This window comes from Schistocerca nitens, chromosome 2, assembly GCF_023898315.1.
Source record: "Schistocerca nitens isolate TAMUIC-IGC-003100 chromosome 2, iqSchNite1.1, whole genome shotgun sequence".
Classification (NCBI taxonomy): Eukaryota; Metazoa; Arthropoda; class Insecta; order Orthoptera; family Acrididae; genus Schistocerca; species Schistocerca nitens.
In genome coordinates this window covers 1,173,544,980-1,173,560,192 of record NC_064615.1, presented here as the reverse complement: position 1 = coordinate 1,173,560,192, position 15,213 = coordinate 1,173,544,980, and the positions used below count along the sequence as shown (strand labels likewise).

At 42.1% G+C, this 15,213-nt stretch overlaps 2 protein-coding genes across 2 annotated transcripts in view; one reads left to right on the top strand and one right to left on the bottom strand.

The window, feature by feature from the left end:
• LOC126235635 (PDF receptor-like) overlaps positions 1-15,213 on the top strand; it is a 483,384-nt gene that overhangs the window by 386,959 nt on the left and 81,212 nt on the right. Inside the window, exons 8-9 of the mRNA XM_049944349.1 lie at positions 1,770-1,872; positions 7,710-7,830. Of these exons, the coding sequence (XP_049800306.1) occupies positions 1,770-1,872; positions 7,710-7,830 (224 nt within the window). The remainder of the gene's footprint in view (positions 1-1,769; positions 1,873-7,709; positions 7,831-15,213) is intronic.
• Positions 11,521-13,991, bottom strand: LOC126237510 (uncharacterized). The gene is made up of 2 exons (XM_049947671.1): positions 11,973-13,991; positions 11,521-11,740 (listed from the first exon to the last, which is right to left on the bottom strand). The coding sequence occupies exon 1, from the start codon at positions 13,739-13,741 to the stop codon at positions 11,987-11,989; it is 1,755 nt and encodes a 584-aa protein (XP_049803628.1). The 5' UTR covers positions 13,742-13,991; the 3' UTR covers positions 11,521-11,740; positions 11,973-11,986.

The following is a 15,213-nucleotide window of genomic DNA, read 5'->3' as shown; positions in this document are numbered from 1 at the left end:
ACAGCTCTGGTGGAATTTTGTACTTCTTTCGCCTGAACGGTTTCGAAAGGCTAGGGCATCTTATGATCACAGACCACTCCACACCGTGTGAGACCTATTCTCTCGTGCGGTTTGGAGTTACAGTTAGCCATTAGCAGAGACATTTTAACGAGAAATGCCGTCTTTGTGTGGAATAGTCTGTTTGTTATTGTCTCTTTGATTCGTCAGTCATGTATTATTTTGCTTCCAAGATAGAAGAACTTTCTTTCAAACCTCAAGTTTGATGCCGAGTTTAATGCTAGTCTCATCTCTGCCACCCTCATTACTTTCGGCCGCGCGGGATTAGCAGAGCGGTCTGAGGCGCTGCAGTCATGGACTGTGCGGCTGGTCCCGGCGGAGGCTCGAGTCCTTCCTCGGTCATGGGTGTATGTATTCTTCCTTAGGATAATTTAGGTTAAGTAGTGTGTAAGCTTAGGGACTGATGACCTTAGGAGTTACGTCCCATAAGGTTTCACACACATTTGAACACACACATTACTTTCCTCTTCGTCGGTTTACATTCAATCCACAGTGTTTGGTTGTTAGGCTGTTCATTCTCTTCAACAGTCCCTGCAGTTCCAACCGAATCTCAGAACGAACAGCAATGCAGCCAGCGAATTTTATCAGTGATATTAATTCACCCTGATTTTTGATGGCACTCCTTGATCTTTCTTTTATTTCCGTCATTGCTTCTTCGATGTACTCGGGTTGTCCCGGGAACGTACCGACAAATTCCGAGCGTGTCTTGAAGGACAAACCGAGGATATGAATCCGTGGCCGGAATTGTGATCCAGAGACGCTACAGAGCGCCTGAGTTGTAGACGCCGGCACCTAACACTAGGTTACACTCTCCGCAACAAACCTGACTTTGTACGCTGACGGACTGTAGACGAAAAGCCTCGCAGTGTTCGTTGTTCAGTGATAGATTGCCACGAACGCCACTGGAGAAGTTGGAGCTACATATTGCGTAGACAGGCCATGTTTTCTATAAATGCGATACTTCGTTGCTTTGGTGGACAACGGCTTCGGACACTCATTTACCATCAGTAGTTTGTTTTTTATCCTATATACCGAAATCATCGCAAATTTTTGAGCGTTCCAGGAAAAAAATAAAGTGCTAATGCAAACACGTGCCCCAAACTGTCGTCTGTCAGGCAAGAGAGCACCTCAATCCTATGAGACAAGGTCTGTCTACGCAACGTGTAGCTCCATCTTCTCAAATGCCGATGTGGCAATCTGTTGCGATCGCGGAATAACAAACAACGTTGCGAGGTGTTCCACCTACGGTCCATCAGCATTCAAAGTAACGTTTGCTGCCGAAAGGTTGGATTAGTGGCAGACACCTGTAACGTTGACTCTCTGTAGTGCCGCTGGATGACGTTTGCGGGCACGGGTTCTTATCCTTGATTTGTTCCTCAAGACGTCATCTAAAGCCGCTCGAAGTTTGTCGTAACATTTGTGGGACACCCTGTTCAACAAAGTGTATGGGCGAAAGACTACATCGCTGTCTTGTAAGCTTCGTAATCCAAGCTCTTCATTGTTGGGTCTCCATTCTAGTTTTACCCTCTTGCTTTTTGCGTGTTATTCCTCTTCCCTTACGCCTTAAAAACGCAGAAACACACAGCACGCACATATTTAAAAAAATCAACCATTATTTAGATTTTCTCTGATTATATGTTATGAGAACCGGATACTCAATTGCTCACAGGTTCATTAAATTACCTGATTAATCACTTTTCTTGTTCTTCCAGCCTGTGTTATGCGAGGCGTCATATGTGCTGCTGGAATACGCCCGCACGTCCATGTTCATGTGGATGTTCGTCGAGGGGCTCTACCTCCACAACGCTGTCACAGGTCTGTGTTTACTGTGTAATTATTTCCTCTAGAAAATCTTCACCCATGTCAGTCGTAACAGTCATATGCCTTGTATATATGCTTAGCAGCAACAGTCATCAATCTATTTTGGGTAGACCTTTTCCATAGTACTTTTCAGTATCAGGTTGCTCTCCAAGGGGTGGGTGCACGCAACGACTGTGCTTATATTGGGTTAGTGACTATAAATGTCATATTAAAGCTACTTAATTCTACGACTGATTGCTGCTCTATCTAACTTTTCACTATATTCAACCTTTCTGATGATCAGCTGTGGTTTGCGTCAAGACAGGAAGCGACGCATTCACCGTGTGGAACATGAGAGAAGCTTTCAACCGGCAACAGCTCAGAACTAGCTGCTGATTCATACTGCGACATTTATCATAGAAAATCGGTGTTTGCGTGTAGGGATATTTTGCCTGAGTTCAAGCCAGCTCAGTTTCCTAATTCTGAAATGAAACTTCCACTCTGCAGATGAGTGCGATCTGGTCTGAAATTTTATGGGAGACTAAAAATGTGAATCCGCCCGGGAATCTAACCCGGAAACTCGTGTTCCGTTGGGAATACCGTCACCGACGGACCTATCCAGATGTGATTCATATCCGCTCCCTCGCCTAGAGGAGCAAATCACAGAGGGCGGATCATGAATCGCACTTGTGTAGGTGATTTGGTAAGAGCATTCCACTGGAAAGCCGAAGTTACTGGTTCGATTTCCTGTCTGATACATGTTTTAATCTGCCAGAAAGTGTAATTGTTTTGAAATACACTGCCTGAAGAAAAAGGTCAGGTACCCAGGAAAGGATGAGGAAACGAAAAAAAAGACATCAGGGTATCTGAGGGTAGCCGGCCGCGGTGGCCGTGCGGTTCTAGGCGCTGCAGTCCGGAACCGCGGGACTGCTACGGTCGCAGGTTCGAATTCGGCCTCAGCCATGGATGTGTGTGATGTCCTTAGGTTAGTTAGGTTTAAGTAGTTCTAAGTTCTAGGGAACTAATGACCTCAGGAGTTGAGTCCCATAGTGCTCAGAGCCATTTGAACCATTTGAACCACAGTGATTACAGAGACGAATCAGATTTAGAAAAAAATAGCAGTGCCATCCCACGTAACAGAGTGACGTTGCAACCTCTCTACGCTGGATTAAAACTCTTATTCGGTTGGGAAGGTTGGCAAAAGGCCGTTGTATCCTTTTCTCAGGCAAGCTGGCTCAGAACTGTTGTAACAGATCCTTGGTATCTTCGATACTGACTCTGGGACGGAGTTAACATCCGAGCTGGTCTAATACATCTTCTATCGGGAGTAGTTGTGGGGATCTTGCTGCCCGGGGCATACCTCAAAATCAAGCAAACAGTCCATAGACACGCATGTGCCACTTGCGGACGATCATTGTTCGACAGAAAAAAAAACAGGAGAGCAGCACATGAGGACGATGGATGTGCGTGACGTATCGTTGCGCCATCAAGAGTTCCCACTATCACTAAGAGCCCGATGACGCCAAGAGCAACACTGCTCTGTCTCTGCAAAACATTGGAACAACATTGGAACAATGGGACTTTTCGCCAGATCGCTATATATTCGTCGACGATGGTCATCTGTGCGAGTCCAGAACCGCGATTCATACATGAACACAATATGGTGCCCACCATGAGCAGTCCAAGCTTCCCAGTCAACGAACAACTACCGGAAGGCTACACCTGGGACGGTAATACCCTGGTTCAGGTGCTGCTAGTTTCCACTAATAGTGTAGGATGACCCATAATGTTGTAGGCAGTACGTAACCTGTTTCTACATCTACATCTACATCCATACTCCGCAAGCCACCTGACGGTATGTGGCGGAGGGTACCTTGAGTACCTCTGTCGGTTCTCCCTTCTATTCCAGTCTCGTATTGTTCGTGGAAAGAAAGATTGTCGGTATGCTTCTGAGTGGGCTCTGATTTTATCCTCATGGTCTCTTCGCGAGATATACGTAGGAGGGAGCAATATACTGATTGACTCTTCGGTGAAGGTATGTTCTCGAAACTTCAACAAAAGCCCGTGCCGAGCTACTGAGCGTCTCTCCTGCAGAGTCTTCCACTGGAGTTTATCTATCATCTCCGGAACGCTTTCGCGATTACTAAATGATCCTGTAACGAAGCGCGCTGCTCTCCGTTGGATCTTCTCTATCTGTTCTATCAACCCCATGTGGTACGGATCCCACACTGCTGAGCAGTATTCAAGCAGTGGGCGAACCTACTTCCATTGTTTTAGGATTGACTCTTCCGGGTGGAAGATGCTGATGTGAGGGTTTTACGATGTGCTTCTTGCACAATGCGGCGATCCTGGCTTCTGCTGATGAGACATGATCGACCGTAACCTTGACGACGGCTATGTCTGCCCTCACGTTCCCATGCAGTGAGACTTCGAGGTACTATCACATCTAAATGCCCCTCAAAAGAGGACGCAGCACGAATCGACTCGCACATTTGACCCAGAATGTGGCTGCTTGACACAGAATGTGGCTCCTTTCAAATTGGACCAGGTGCCGATAACGCTGTCTGATACGAGCACGTGCCATCTTCGTATCCTTCACAGTGATCATTCAACACCTGAGGGTGTCACGCTCTTTATATACCCTGCTCGGCATGGTAACAGTACTAAACAAGAACAACACTAGCTCACTCTGGTGGAATTTCTGCCTGACCCAGGAAATTGCAACTCTAATTAATTACGCACCAGTGTGAAACACCGGATTTCAGTGCTCAACTGGCACAATATTTCGGTAGACGACCACGTTGCCATATTCGGGTGCACTGACGAATTGAATGCCTCGGAACTGGTGCTGGACTTATGTCCCTCCTCCCCCCCCCCCGTCCCTCCCCTCCCCTCCTACCCTAGTAAAGAATGCCACATACGACACATGAGGACAACGTGTCCGTTTTCCGAATTCTGCGTATCAGAGAACCAACAGTTGTTTGGTAGGCTTGTGGCGGTATGTGGCATTAGCAATCTAGGCATAGCTATGTAATTCGCGTAAATAGTGGGCCACTGATTTGAGTTTGCTGTGATGGCGCCCGATAGCGATCCAGATGGATTCCGTAACATTTACATCAGGTGATTTTGGTCGCCGAGAGATCAACGTGAGTTCACTATAATGCTCCTCAAGGTCCTTGAAGCATGGTTCTGCCACAGAGTCACGAACAATCATGCTGCTGAAAGGCGACATCGTCGTCGGGGAAGACATGAAGCATGTAGGGTTGCCTGTGGTTCGCTGCTGTCAGTACGTCTTCGATTACCATCACTGGTCCCAAGGAAACGCAGAAGAATATCTGCCATAGGCCAATGCTGCTCCCAACAGCCTGTGTCCGTGGCGCATTTTGAGCCATCGTTCACCTCGATGATTGCCTTTGTGGAGACGACCATCGACATAGTGTAGCAAAGATCTGACTCATCCGACACCCGCTTTCTACGTGGCGCTCACATAGCTAGACAGTCAGCTACACACGCCAGCTCCTACCTAGCTCCACGCCACATGTCTGTCAAAGCAGCGCGCATATAGCCGCGTCCGTCTTTCATCCTCTCCGCGGGCAAACTCAACATTTCTTGTTTTAAAATATGTAAAATTAAATCAATACGTTTTTTAGTTTACTGCGAATATTACTTTTTGAAGCACGGTAAACATTTTCTTTGTTTAATTACAAAGAGTGGAGATAATAGGGATAATATGGAAAATGTTCTCAAACATGATTTAGAACGTCGAATGTGCAGTATATATACGTGATTTGGAAGGTTTCCTAATACCAAACGATGACTGGAAGTATCTTGCATGATGAGGGTCCCTGTAGTCTGCAGGTTGACAGAAACTGTTCTGTCAGTGGAGGCGCGCCTATTTGGTAAAACATCCACACCACGTCTCCGTACGACTTATCGCCAGCCACGGGTGGGTCTTGAACCTGTCCTGGAGAGTGGTGGCGTGTTTCAGCCCGAATTAATGGAGCGCTCTGTTAGTTCAGGGACACGTCTCCGTGCCGGCGCTGACGTACGGCTGGGTAGGAGGTCTACAAAACCTCAGCTGTGGTGGGGATGTTTTGGACTTTGCGACGGCAATAACGAATCAGCTTTTACACTAGTATGGCCAGTGTAGCGGGCTATGTGTAGCCTTCTTAAGAAACTGCAACTCTATTGGAATTTTCGGAAGAATCCTTAGATACTTCTGCAGAACTGATATTTTCGTGTTTATTAGTAGAGGACTGCGCTGCTGTTATTGCGCAAGCGGGTGCGCGACGTACTTTGTACGGATGTTAAGAGCAGCTGTTTTATGTTACTAAGGCAATCATGTATGAACAGAATCGCAGTTTAATCTTAGCTTGATCAAACAACGAAAAAATAGACCTATATTACATGAGCTAAATCACTGTTTAATTAAACAGTAATAAAGTACCCAGTATCATTCTGGAAATATTCCCCAGGTTGTGGCTCCGCGATATCCTTTCTTCCAGGAGTGCCAGTTCTGCAAGGCTCGCAGAAGAGCTTCGGTGAAGTTTGGAAGGTAGGAGACGAGGTACTGGTACAATTGAAGCTGTGACGACGGGTCGTGAGTCGTGCTTGGGAAGCTCAGATGGTAGAGCTCGCCGCGAGGCAAAGATCCCGAGTTCGAGTCTCGGTCTGGCACACAGTTTTAATCTGACAGGAAGTGCCAGTAATAAAATAAACTTTCGTTACATCTGACTGTTGCTGCGTACAAGTGTTACTCCATAGCAATGGCCCATACGAAAGAATAAACACCGCAGCCACCAGCTTATTCGATTACTAATTATCTCATGAAAGCTGCCTCATTGTGGGATTGTGCTTCTGGCTCGGAACCTTAGTCATTTCCTTGCACGTATCGCACGTTTTTCTGATCCAGTTCGTTGCCCGGGTCAGAATGTGTGGCATGGGACCAGCCATGCGTAGCGTTCTAGATATATGATGCGCACAGACATGTATCTCATCCAGAGGCGGGATGTTCCCTTGATCGACGGTCGAATCGCGACCGTCCCGTGCCCGCCCAATCGTAACTGACGATATCTTTGGGTCAACGTTTGAACACGTAGAAGTGATCTGCCGCCGAGGTCCATCTTCAACAATGTACGATGAACGGTTTGCTCCGTAACGCTGGTGCGTCCACGAACACTCTGCCCTCTCGGCAGAGATGCCACAGATCACCCTCTATCCTACTTTACAGAGTAGATAAGCCTCCGAACCCCATGTGTTGTGAAGAGCCATGGACGTCCAATTATGTAGCGGTTAGTGGTAGTTTGACTGTACTTCTGCCTCTTTCCGTTGTTGCTTACCACAGTAGCACGTGGGCGTTAGAACAGTTTCGCCGTTTACGAGACATTTGTTCGCAGGCTCTTCTCAATAATGATCTGCCCTTTGCCAGATTCGCTAATCTCAAGGGATTTCCTCATTTGCAGTCCATATCTTCTCTAGTGTGACCCTCCTTCCGTGTCTGTTCCGCTAAACTACTTTCGTTACCGCATCTTGTGCCCGTAACGCCACCAGGCGGCATCCAATGTCGCGGTGGGCAGTGGTGTAATGTTTTGGCCCCTGAGTGTGTTTCGTATTCAGCTACGCCGGAAGAATTTGAGGAATCACATTTGTATACCCGCCGATGGTGGGTACATATACGAAGTTACACTGACAGTCGCCCATTTCGTTGGGGCGCTTAACTTATTTTTGTCAAACGAGATAGTTACGATTATTTAGCAAAGAATTAGGTTTTACATGTAGCGGTTTTAATGCTTTGGAGCGCTTTTATATGTGAATATCGCTGTTACGGACACAGTTATGTGGCGCTGTTCCAGTGACGGTCTTCCAGGAGAGCTCGTTCCTGCTGGTGTACTCGCTGCTGGGCTGGGGGGTGCCCGTGCTGATGACCGCAGCCTGGGCCGCCACCACCGCAGTCATGTTCGGAGGCTCCAACAGGTGAGCGCTTTTCTTCAATGCCACCACCACCACCACCACCACCACCACCACCACCACCACCACCATCATCATCATCATCATCATCATCTGCTAACTGCACTCCTCTTTCTATAGCGTACTATGGTAATTATCCCAGACTGCGCATAAATGCAAAGTTAATGTCGATTCAGGTTTGATCCACTGGTTTTGGAGCTTCTTAACTTTTGTCTTGATTTCAGAACCGCATAATATTACAGCACATACTCAATGACCAAAAGTCACAGGGTGGGTATTCCTGCATGTAGATATGTCACGAATGGTGCGGTTGGGTGCATGTGTTGATACAGTATCTCTGGAGTCTGTTACAGAAAGGTGTGTAGTAAACAAGGCAGCACTGCTTCAGTCACTCTTACGGTCGAGACAACAGCGTGAGGCCATATATTTGGCTCGCTTGCTTATGTCTAAAGTAGCCTCAGAGGAATAACATATATGTAGTGCTTCCTTACAGGAGTGTTTTTTACCATTCACTCACCTCCCCTCGCCCTTAAATATTGGTCAATTATGAGATTTTAGTACGAGACTATATACTTGCACTCCTCGATTTAAAGGTCGCAAAACTCAAAATAATCGAGAGTGTTGTTCATTCTCAAAAATAAACTGACTGTCAGTTCCAATAAGAGCTTCTCCTACTATGATTGTCATTTTATGTGGAAGCAAAAGCAAAACACTCAACTTCGATAAATATACTAAGTTTGCCGCAGTAACAGTATATGTGAGAAGAGGTTGTGAAGAGAAATGAAAAATATTTATCTTTGATATGTGCTATGTAGTCGTCCAGAAAAGTTTTTTGACGATATTAACCTGAGGTCCTTTGACTATGAATGGCTGCAATAGGAAATCTATTCAATGTAGCACTTCCTTATAACTTTCATCTGTTGCCTGTCATGGATGGTTTACAGACGTTACGACGTTACAGCGGCCGCATATGAGCGTTTTGCCGACCTTCCACAATCGTATTCCCATGTTCCCAACCACCCTCTGGAAAAAACAATGGACAAGGTACATCGGCCAAAAGTTGAATGCTATTCACAGGCGTTTCCCACTCCATCTGGCTGCTTGGTACAGCTACCGCATATAGATTATCTTTGAATAAAAGTATCTTAATTGCGATAATATTACTTTAATGAGCTTTCCACCTTTGTAGGGCACCATCAGATTATTATGGACTAGCTTAGCACCTGCTGCGTAGCTCACGTAGTCTGTATGGTTTGCACAGATTTTGTTCCTTTAGTCAAATTTTTTATGTTATTCACAAATTGCAACATCTTTTAAACTTTTCACGCTAATTAAGGTCGCAGAAGCATGGTCTTGTCCGAATGTCATTTCTTACCAAAAAGCGATTCTTGTAGCTGCAGCTCAAGGTTATTGTTAAGCATACCTTTTGCGTTCTTGTGGTGATATTTTCATAAGAATTTTCATCCTCTTAACACATATTTCCTTATACCAAACGGAAAAGTGAAATTTCAGTTTTCATAGATTAACTTGAACATGTAAAGAAATGTATTCTTAAATATTTTTCACCCCTTATTTCACCCCCTAAGGGGTTGAATTTCCAACAGATAATCCAAATACAAGCTTTGGTAGATTTAGCATTGAAAATGTCTCGTGATGAAATAATTTCACAATGCTTGTCATTCCCTATTTGACTCATTTACATGGATAATATCCAGAAACACTGAAACACATAATTTTTTGATACTGCTGATCGAGAAGTCAAATACCAATTTCCATAGACATAGCTCTAAAAATGCTTTAGTAGTTCTTTAATAACAATTGATTTCCAAAACGACTTTCACCCGCTATTTAAACGTTTAATAGGTGAATTTCCAAAAATGCTGAAACACACACACACACACACACACACACACACACACACATATATATATATATATATATATATATATATATATATATATATATTACTTTTGACTGAGAAACCAAATATCAGTTTTCGTAATTCTATCTCTGAAATTTACTTAATAGCAACATATTTTCAAAAAACATTTCATCCCCTATTTCATCTCCTTGGGAGTGGAATTTCGAACAGCGCCTTCTTAAAAAATACCTACACTATAAGATCCGAATCCACTCCAAATTTCAAACTTCTGTCCTTACGTGTTTGCGTTGCGAGATGGTGAGTCAGTGAATCACTCTGGCCCTATTTCACTCCCTTAGAGGTTGCATTCTCACAAACAGTGAACGGGTATTTTGTTTATTTGTAACCGAGAAACCAATTAGCAATTTTCATAGTTGTAGCTTTAAAAATTACTTCAGTAGATCTTTAACATTGATTTATCTTCAGAAACAAAACCGTTCAATCTCTGTTTCACCCGCACAGGGTTAAATTTCCAAACGTGCTGTACAGCGTGTTTCTTTATTTCTGAACGATAAATTAAATACCAGTTTTCGTAATTCTGTCTTCAAAACTGCATTAATGGTGACAGTTTTGTAAAACATTTTAACTCCATAGGGGTGGAATTTAAAAAAAAAAAGTCAATTAGGACATTGCACTTTATATATTCTAGCGTTAAAAGGTTTTTGCTTTTCACATTTAACCAAATATAACATTGATGATGATAATTTATGGCAATGTTTGCCGACAAGATAAAGAATGCAACCATTAACACTAGATTGCGTGCTCACGGCAGTTCTCCTTGGCCGTTTTTTTTGGTACGACTTGGAAAGAGAGAAAAATTAATGAATGATCGCCGATGCGTCGGTTCTCGATTGTGTTCAAGAGACGTACAGATTGATTGCGCGAAAATAGTTTCTCAAATGACCTCTTAACCCGGATTGCTTTCACGCAATCAGACTCTTCAATGAAATTACCTAAGGGACCTATTTGAATAATAATAAAAAATTGGAAATGAATGCAAAACAGTGAAATGTTGTAAAAAAAGTTGTCAGATCGGAAATTGAACACATTAATGGTCTCCCAAACACAATCGAGACACCGCGATAAAGAGCGAACCTGTAACAAAGTTCATTTAAACATAAACATTATTTGTGGTTAATTTAAAGAAAAGAATAAGCATAGATTTTCAGTACAATGAAGCATCAATATATTCTCAAAGAACAAAGGCGTTAAACTATAAACAGTAACCAATTTACAATGAATACAAAACTTAAATTTTTATGTTTTTCTCATACATGGAGCAGTACAACAATCGCTGCTTTTGTATGTGTGATGTTTTGTAAAAATTAAATGTCCTGGCGTGCGCGTAAATATTTTTTATCGTCACAAGGTTTACAAAAGCGTTTTCTTTTCTTGGTGGTAACGTGGTTTTTCTCACTAAATGAAATATAACTTGTAGCGGTTCTACACAACAATTCTTAACAAGTCGGCGACCAAACATCAAAGGCAATGACGTACATGTTAACATACCGGCGACCAGAAGTACAACTCACTATAAAGACTCTAGAATTTTCCTAACAAATGATAAATGGTTCTTTCTTCTGTTTCGCAGCTTCTTGCTATCAAGCGCTGCGGCAATGATTTTAAATATCTGCGCCCAGCGAGTCATAGTGTTTAAAAGTACCGGGGGGACGTACACGAAACTGCAGTAATTTTAAAAGTATTTTATAAAACTCTAATTTTTTAAGATAATCAATCCAAATTTGGTACAGTTATTAAGAAATGTTATGCGCATATGAACCTAAATTTTCATTTTTATTGACCTTTTACATCTTTAATTATTAACAATTAATTTTTTTTCAACAATGTAATTACAAATGTTCCTTTTTTGAGAAAACTGTGAGAGCAATGTTAATGAATTTTTGTACACACTTTCATACCAAATAATTACAAAACTCTGTGGAGCAGAATTTTTATATCTTCTTTTGTTCAGTTTTTACGGGTCTCCCAATTTCCCTGAAAAATAATATATCAAATTTAAGGAATATTTTCTACCATAAATACCTTACTATTTTATTAAATGAAAATTCCTTCCACAGAATTTTTCACTATAGTACTGACTAGTCATATACCAAATTTCACTTCTCTACCTTTTGTGGTTTTTGAGAAAAAGGTACATAAAGTTATAAAAATGTAAGTTACGGGAAAACTGAATCAATGATTTGATAGTGTTTGTATTAGGTCTTACCGTCTCTGTGTGAACTAGTGCAAGCCATATGCATACTCCTCTTCATCTGCAAGCAGTCTCTTCTTTGCTTGTCTTCTTTGGTTAACCTGCTGTTCAATTTTATTGGCTGTAATATCAGCCGCAGCAACTCTTTTGTCATCGATGTCCTTCAATATTGAATAGGTGAAAGCTCCTGGATGAAATCCTAGCCTCTGTAGAGTTTTTATTCTTCCAAGATTACCATTGTTAAAAACTAAACAAGCATCATATGCAGCAATTTCAACAATAATTGTTGAAACAAATGTTGTTTTTGGGCAACGTTTCCAAATCAGTGAGTTGTAACTTTCATTAGGGTTTTGTGTCTTTCCATGCACACACTTTCGTAGGAGGTCTGGCTCTGCTAAACACCTAAATGTTGGTTTTATAGCACTTAAAACAGCCACAGGTAAACTGTGCTTGTGTGAATAGTTCATGCCATCACGCTCAGCCTGCTTGAATTTGCACCACGATATGTCACACAAATTATGTACAGGTTTGTCATCTGTGGATAGTTTATGAAAATAAATAGACCACACAGCCTTCTGCATGTTATTCAAATTTCCACTGTTGTCCCTTATTGCCTTGCCATAGTACACTTGTAAAGAATGAATTTCTTTGTCTGTGAGTCTGTTGGGACCACCTAAAAGTTTTCCATCCTCAAGTTTCCTGCCCTTCAATTCACGTTTCAATTTTAAAAGTCTGCCTCCCATTCGTTTTTGCACATGTCCAACACATTCCAACTTTTCTATAGCACAATGGGGACCATAAGGTTCACTTTCCAAAACAGTTTTGAAGGAGCTGGAGTCACCATCACCAAGGTATTTTGTGTATCTAACACCGTACTTTTCCACACTTCGATGGAACATAAGTTTCATAGCTGCAGGTTCCATTCCACCACTAGAACCAGAATAATTTCTACAGCACACTTTCTTGTGTTCAACCTGCCACTTATTTTCTTCCACTTCACCAGCTCTCTTTCCGAGTACACAGCTATAGCAATATTTGCTCATTACCTGAACGTCAAGAATTTTTCCAGTATCAACACTAATGACAGATGATACTCCATACAGTGATGTATGTCCACGCTTCATCCACGTTCCATCACATGACACACACAAATCGGTGTCTGGCGTGTTATCTGCTTCTGTCTTTAGTTCACTATTCATCTTCACAGCTTCCTTTGCAGAGGACTTCAAGTTTTCTTCCACTTCCTCTTGAAGAGCACTTAGCAGTGTTTTATTTCCAGTGGTGTACCTAGCACTTGGTTGTGGCATGTTCATGATCCCACAAAACAGTCTGGTACCTTCCCTGCCTATGCCCAAACATCTCATGCCATATATTAAACGCATATTTGCTTCATATATCCGGTTACTTGATGCCGAAGTTCTAAAAGCAGTGTCTGAATGACAGCTTTCACAAGTAAGATGCAACATACACACTATTCCAATTCTGTTTTCTTCGTCATATAATCTCAAACTTTTTGCACCACAGTCAGCACATACACAAGCAGATGATATAATATCAGATAGTATTTTCAAATCAATAAGCCTAAAACCACTAGTAGCTTGAGTGTCTGAGCCACAATCATCAAGTGATTGACAGCTGTCAATTTTCCTTCTCGAAGCACTCGCTTTCTTGGTTGAAGTATCGTTTCCATTTGTTATTATGGGGCTGGTTTTCAAGTTGTCTTTACTACATCGAGAAGCTTGACACTTTCTAACCTTTTTAAACACCTTACTAGAACGCGGCATGCTGCAAAATATAATAACAAGTCTACTTACAACTTTCGTAAAAATGTATTCCAAACAAACACTCGTAAACAAACGCTATAAATCAAAGAATATAAAACCAGCGGCAGAGATATTATTCCACAGCCTTCTTGATGTAGTACACAAACGTTCCCTGCATTGTGACTGCACAAAACTGGAAAAAAACGCAGTATAAATAGATATACGAGAGGATGAAGACCAAGATGGGGGGGCGTCGCCCTGTGCAAGCTATTACAAATTATTATTTTTTTCCCCCTTAGAAGCGGAATTGGAACGTAATATTTGGTAATTGAAATTTCAATACCATGTAGTAAATGAAGAGCCAATAAAATTTTTTTCACAAATTTGGTCATTTTCATGTACGTCCCCCCTTACGCTCGCCGCGCGTCTTGGTATAGGCGCACGTTATAAACAGATTTCGTTTCTTTACTCTCGCGTTGTCATGCTTAGTATCATTACACACTACAGCTCGACGGCTGTCCTTTTCTCATATGCAAAATGTCTGAAATCCAATAATATCACATTGCTTCCCGCGTGAGGAGCGATGACTCCGTCAGGATCATCGCGACTCACGCGTAGTCGTGATATTATTGCTTTCGTGAAACAAGTTAGTATTACTTGCAAAAATTATTTAGAATAGGTTTTACACACTACATCAGGCAAAGTGGTTAACATACAGAGTATCAGGTAAGTATATTCGTACGACTGAAATTGATAGCAATTTGTCCATAGGGTAACTACATGACAATTGAACTGTGCTCTTTCTAATGTATTGTACAAGGATAACAAATGTTCATTTCTCGGTAAAAGATAATAAAATTAAGATAAAGATACCTATACATAGATACATTATACATGGCATAATAAACATTAAAAAATAACAAAGGAATAAATTACTTGACTTCGCAGGAAGTCTGGGTGCTGTGTGCACTCGTGGAAAAAATATGTTACAAAAAATTGACATTCTTGTTTTACAGTGACGTATTACAGGAATATTTTTGTCGTTGTTTCGTCGAAGATTTCTTGCAGTAAATACGTAGAACTTTACTTATTTGTGGGTTTCATCACCTGCAAAAAAAAAAAAAAATGTTTCACTACACTTGCGTAGGTATGAGTTGCACTGGGAGTGGTAGAACTTCGGGTATAAATGATAGCGCTGCACTTGAGTGCGGAAATTGATTACACTATACGAGTGGAGGAAAAGTAGGGCATCACTTTCGCTGCGGAAGTTGGGAGTAGTTGTCGGGGTGTGATGTTGCGTTGGGAATACGTCGTGGGTCAGGAACTGGAAGATTGGTTCTGCAACATGTTGAGTCGTATGGTGGCGGTCTCTATTTCACTTGACACATGTCCGTGCTTCCATTTATGTTTTCGTACATGAAAAATACAGAAAAAAATCTGCATTAGAATGTGCTTACTTACTAATAACTTAGTCTAAAAGAAAATTGGATTAG

Bases quoted from the DNA above. Each gene is read 5' to 3' on its own strand.
- LOC126237510 (XM_049947671.1), bottom strand. From the start codon at position 13,741: ATGCCGCGTTCTAGTAAGGTGTTTAAAAAGGTTAGAAAGTGTCAAGCT.